This window comes from Galeopterus variegatus, unplaced genomic scaffold (genome assembly GCF_000696425.1).
Source record: "Galeopterus variegatus unplaced genomic scaffold, G_variegatus-3.0.2 Scaffold3811, whole genome shotgun sequence".
Taxonomy (NCBI): domain Eukaryota; kingdom Metazoa; phylum Chordata; class Mammalia; order Dermoptera; family Cynocephalidae; genus Galeopterus; species Galeopterus variegatus.
The window spans coordinates 87604-93675 of record NW_007729922.1 but is presented as its reverse complement, the minus strand read 5'-3'; the positions used below and the strand labels follow the sequence as shown (position 1 = coordinate 93675).

Here is a 6072-nt window from a genome sequence, read left to right as displayed (position 1 = left end):
GCCTCGAGGCGTACTGCCACATCCGCGGCTTCTAGGGCCCGGGACGCGCGGCTGCCCCTGCCCCGGGACGCGCGGCTGCCCCTGCCCTCCGCACTCTCCTGCGTTTGCGCTCCCCGTCCTCTGTCCCCAGCAGCTCGGCCTCCCCGCCCCGCCCCTCGGCTCCGTCCCGTCTGCACCCTGGGAGGGTTTCCGCCTTGTGGCCCCTCCCCAGAGAACACGCACCCTTCCCCACGCCCCGTGACCATTCCCCTAGAGGATTTAACGTCTCTCTTCCTAGACGCCCAGCCTGGCTCCGTCCTGTAAGTCTTCCTTCCCCTAGCGACCCCCCAACCCGTGCCCCAGAGCCTCAGAACTTACCCTCCCTGGGGCACCTTTGGAAGGAGGCTGATGCACCCCGGGGTGTCACCGATCTCAGCCCTTCCCCCAGCCCTCAGGGAGCTCTGTTCAGCCCCAGAGGGGAGGAGCAGGTGAGTGTGTGCGTAAGGGGGGCGCACACCTTTCCTGATTTCTCCACTCAGGCTCCTGGGAGGACACAGTCTCGAGGCTTGGAGAAGGGAGAGAAGAGGTTTGGGGTCTCAGCCCCAAGGCTTAGCTGGAGGAGGCACATTGTGAACCGCAACTTCTCACATTCCAGCGCCTCCACTCGCCCTCCACTACCTCCGAGAGCCCAGACACGCCTTGGAGGGAGGGGCCTGTGTGTGTATATAGTGTGTTTGGGGGAGGGGAGACATGGGAGGGTGCATGTCTTGGGGAAGGTGGGGTGACAGACTTTCCTTTCGAGAGGGCAGCAGTCTCCTTCGGCCATGAGAAATGAGAATCGGCTTTGGAGAGGAGGCCGGGAATCAAAGGGAGTCCAGCTGATCTCCCCTGACAATCTAGAAAGTTCATTTTGCCCTCAGTGCCAGCCAATCTGGGCAAGACCCTCGAAGAGGAGACCGAGGGTCCCAGAGGACCAATGCTACAAGCCAGCAAATGCTGCCACATCTCTGCCTGATGGGGGGTGGGGGTTGGTATGGGGGTGGGAGGGAGGGTGGGACTAGTCAGGGGGTCTGGGTGGGCATTTTTAATTTTGGAGGCCACCCAACTGATGGTAGGCCCTCTGCATTTTCTTACTATTGATGTTTTCTGCCTAAAGGACACACTTGGGGTATGGGAAGTGCTACCCACTCCTTGAGACCCTAGGATGGCCCTGCCATCCCCATAACCTCCTGCTTCCCACAGGTTTTTAGCCTTCTACCATCCTGTTGTGCATCAGCCCCAACATCCCAGGCCCATTGCCCTCTCCCCTTCTCTAGCTCATCAGCACCAGCCGCTGTCTTTCCTGTGATTTCTGTAAAAGTTGCCATAAAACTTTGAAATTCTGCCTGAAAAACAGTCTTCCCGTGGGAAGTTGGGATTCAGAAGGGAGCTAATGAAGTCTCTGACTGAGATTTAGGCAACTGTGAAATAGACCAGGTAGTCTGGGTTTTTGCCCGCCCCCAGGCCTCTGCAGAATACACCCACATCCCCCAGCCACACGAGGTCCACGGGATTCCACTAGCCATACCCCCACCCAACAGCCACAACTATTCCTCTTCATACAGCATCCTTACAGGGCAAAAGAGAAGGACCCTAATTTGCCTGAGCTGGAGAGCAGGGATTGAGGAGGTTTTCTAAATAAAGCAAATAATTTTCTCAGAATCCTGAAATAGGGGGAGGGGTGTGTGTGTGTGCGTGTGTGTGTGTGCCTGTGTGTGTGTGCCTGTGTGTGTGTGTGTCTCTGTGTGTGTGTGTGTGTGTCTGTGTGTGTGTGTTTCTGGATAAAGGGCACAGCCTATGTAAAGGTGTGCAGACTTGTGAGATAATGGCTTCTTCACAATCCTGCAAGTGATTAGCATGAATGGAGTAGGGGGTGCATGCGGGGTGAGGAGTGGAGAGAACTTAAGAGGACCAATTATGAGACCCTGCTAAGGAGCTTGGAATTCATCTTAAGAGTAAAGGGCAGCTTTGGAAGGAATTTAAGTGAAGGTGGGGGACAGGTGATTGATATTGTCTGAGCAGGAACCCAGGCAGCGGAAGAAGGGGGTCTGGAGTATGGTGGTAGGGGAGGGATGGTGAGAAGGGGGTGACTTAGAGAGAGAGGATCGGGCTGGGTGAGGGGGTTCAGGGGGAGCATTCTGGCAAAAAAGAGGTGGTGCATTCAAAGGAGTAGCCAGGGAGAGTTTAGTGATAAGACTATTAAAAAGTAAGCCAGGGTTAAGGAAAACAAACGAGGAGAGGTGCCTGAAGGGGGGAACAGAGAGTTACCTGAGGCTGGAAACTCATGGGTGTGACCACAGTGTAGGAGACAAGCACAGGCGTCACCAATCCATGCCCAAGAGAGAAGGGGGCCTGGGAGTGCACACCCCGACAGCAGCCTCCTGCCAGCTCCCACTGTCTGAACCCAACCTGAAGCCACAGGTCAAGAGAGGCAGTAGGTGCAGCGCATGCAGGTCAGTCTCAGGCACACAGCAGGAGGAAGGGTGGAGAGTGGATCTGAGGAAGGGGTCTGCAGTGCGGAGAATTTCCAGCACGGAGAGTGAGATCTCTCCCAGGCTCAGGGAACCAAGGTGGGATAAGTAGGAAGAACATGTTCAGAGAAGACGCTGGATTCAGGTGGGACCATGCTGAGGGTGGGATGCCTGTGTTACATTCTGAGATGTCAGGGAGGGGTGACATGCGGGGGACACCTGGGGCTCAGGAGAGGGGGCTAGGCTTAAGAGAGATTTGTCAGCCGTGAGATGCCACCAAGCCACTGGAGGGCGTGGGGCTGCCTGGGGAGTGTGTGGTGTGAGGAGAGGACATAAATGGTGGCTTGAGGTGCCCCAACACTTAAAGGGCACATAGAAGATAGGAGAACTGTAGATGGAGAAGGAGAAGCCAGAGAGGTAGGAAGGAAACCAGGAGACTGGGGCACCTGAAAGCCAGAGAACAGTTTCCGGAATGAGGGTGTGGTCACCAGGGCCAAAGGCTGTGGAGTGGTCGAGAGAGACAAGGACGAGGAAGCACCTTTGGATTTCGGCCTTGATGAGAGCAGTTTGGCTGAGGGTGCGGGGGCAGAAACCAGGCTGACCTGGAGTGAGGAGGGAAGGGAAGTGGGGAACTCGATCAGAGCTCGCAGGCCACTCTTCGAAGAACCGTACCATGAAGGAGAGAGAAGGAGGTTGCTGGAGGAAGATGGAGGGCATGAGGGGCTTTTCCCCCAAGGAGGAACCGTAGAGCAGTAGGGCATTGATCACAGGGGCTAAGAGAGCGACTGAGGGGCTGAAGTCATGAGAACAGTGCCAACCAGAGCTGGCAGGGATGGAGAAGTCCCATGCCAGGCACTGAGCTATGCAGTCTCCTTAAATCCACCCCCATTCTACAGAAAAGGAAACTGAGGCTTAGAGAGGTGAAGCAACCTGCCCAAAGTCTCAGAGCAAGCAGCAGCAGAGATGGGAGACGATAGGGGCCCAGGATGCAGGATGGGACAAGGGGCACCTCCATCTTAACAGGTGCAAAGGAGAGCAGGTGTGGAGGCAGGGAAGAATGTGAGTCCCAGGGCAGGGAGACGGGTGAGGTCTCAGCCTCAAAGAGGACACATGGAGAGCTTGGGACTTGGAGAAGATGAGGAACGCACAAATTTCCCTCCACCCTGCCCCAAATGTCATGATTCTCACCTGGATGCAAAGACCGTGAGGTCTGCTTAGGAGTAAATTAATTGTCGTGGAGGTAGCATAGCATGATGACTTAACTTCCTCTGTGCTTCAGTTTCTTCATCTGGAAAATGGGTACATTAATGATGCTAATACTACCCATTTCACAGGGTTGCGGTGAGGACAGGATTAATATATACGAGTATTAGAATAATACCTGGCACACGGTAAGAGCTCAGTAAATAGTGTAACTATAAATATACTTCCCAGATATCCCCAGCTAGCTTCCTCACTTCCATAATCTCTCCCCCCCCCACAATTGACACACTAGAACAAACAGCCTCAAAATGACAGAAAAATGCAGAATCCCCAGGAATGTGCCCTGCTCCCTGAGTCCATTTGCTAAATCACCCAACACACCAAGGGAGAAGATGGAGGAGGACGCTATTCTTTCCTGTCGCTCAAGTCCCTGGAATTCTTTAATTCGCTTTATCCATTGGGTGCCTGCTCTGTGTCTGGCACTAGAGTGGGAACACCACAGTGACCAAAATGTCCCTGGACCCTGCTCTCACCTGCTATCACCAGAGGGTTTACAGCACAGTGGGGGACACAGATGCTGAACAGGGTGAGGGGGTGGTGGTCAGATTGGGACACGAGAGGGGAAAGACTCTTTAGCAGGACAGAGCCAGACACAGATGGCACTAAACTGGGGCACTGAGGAGGGTTTAAGACGGGGGTATTAACAAAGGTGTGCGAGGGTGTAAGGACATGAACAAGAGATGGTGCAGCACCTGGGGCTGGCAAAGGTGGGGAAGGGGCAAGGGAAGGGAGTGGCTTCCAGAACCTGCAGAACAGGGCTGTATGTGGCTTCAGTACAGGGGTGCAGCCAACCCATGCTGGCCGGATACAACAGGAGCTGGGGGACGAACACCCTGACCCCACTCTCCACCCTGCCTGTGGTGCCTCCATTGGCTGAGCTCTGCAGGAATCCACAGTAGAGAGAAGCCTTGGATACAGTTCTTTAAACCACTGATGGGAGACAGCGAGAGGCTGAATAATGGCCCTCCAAGATGTCCCCACTGTAGTCCTTGAAACCTGTATATGTTACCTTAAATGACCAAAAAAAAAAAGACTTTGTCGAGGTGAAGGAGTTAAGGACTTTGGGACGGGGAGATTATGTTGAGTTATCCAGGTAGCCCTTAAATGTAATCATGAGGTCCTCATAAAGCGAAGGTGGAAGGAGATTAGACTACAGTGAGTGTGGTGATGGGAGCAAGAGATGGGAGTGACATGAGGAAGGAACACAGATGGCTTCTAGAAGCTGGAAAAGGCAAAGAAACGGATCCCCCCCAAAACCTACAGAAGAGATGCAGCCCTGCTGACACCTTGCTTTTAGACTTCCAATCTCTGGAACTGTAAGAGAATAAACATGAGGTATTAAGCCTCTAAGATTGTGGGAAATTGTCACAGCAGCAATAGAAAACTAATGCAGACAGTTATTGAAGGGTTCTAGTCCCAACTCAGGTCTCTCTGGACCTCAGTTTTTCATCCATAACATGAGCACATGATGGATATTTCTCCTATTTCTGGCTACATTTTAAATACACTCACTATGTTTGGGAGAATTTCTAGCTTTGAGAGTCCCAGATCCTCCAGAGAGAACCCATGGAATTCCCCGTCCCAGCCTTCGTTGCATCCAGGGCACAGGCACGTTACTTTGACCCCACTCAAGTCGAGTTCAGAAGGAGCCCCTTGCAGAAGAGGCTCCGTATTGGATCCATATCACTGGGGAGGATGGTGTGAGAGGAACCGTCTGATTTTGGGAGGGAGCAATGGTTGCAAGAAGGAAGACATAAAGTGACATTGCCTGGCAGCAATGCACATGGGGGCACCTAAGACGGATATTGATCAGTGGCTGTGGAGGCAGTTTCCTTGCCAGAAACTTGTTCAGTTCTGGGTTGGGTTTGGGAGCTCTCTTTCTGGAAACTTAGCCTCCTGCCCAGTTCTCCAGGCCACCAAATGCTTTTGTAAGCCATTCATCTCTTTTTTAATAAACCCCATCTGGCAAATTATATTACTGTTCACTAAATTCTATTCTCCTTCCCCATTTCTGCCCTTTCGAATTCAGCAATGACCATGCAACTTGCTTCAGCCAAGGAAAGAGGGTAGAAGTGATGTGTGACCCTTCTGGGTAGAAGCTTTAAAAGCTCATGATTTTCCATGTCACTTCCCACAGCCACAGTGACCCATAATGTTGTAGATAGTGACTTGCTGTAACAGCCTGGAGTTCTGGAGTGAAGGTGACATGCAGCCAATTTGCAGTGGGCTTGCAGTTTTTTTTTTTGTTTGTTTGTTTGTTTTGTCTTTTTCTGTGTCCGGCAACGGATTGCAACCCTCAGTGTCGCCCCCGTACCGGACC

At 52.8% G+C, this 6072-nt stretch overlaps 1 protein-coding gene across 1 annotated transcript in view; it reads left to right on the top strand.

Moving 5' to 3' along the window:
* The window catches only part of SLC8A2 (solute carrier family 8 (sodium/calcium exchanger), member 2), a 28677-nt gene extending 28374 nt beyond the window's left edge, over nucleotides 1-303 (top strand). Inside the window, exon 12 of the mRNA XM_008586047.1 lies at nucleotides 212-303. Coding sequence (XP_008584269.1) covers nucleotides 212-303 — 92 coding nt within the window. The remainder of the gene's footprint in view (nucleotides 1-211) is intronic.
* The last annotated feature ends 5769 nt before the right edge of the window (nucleotides 304-6072 follow it).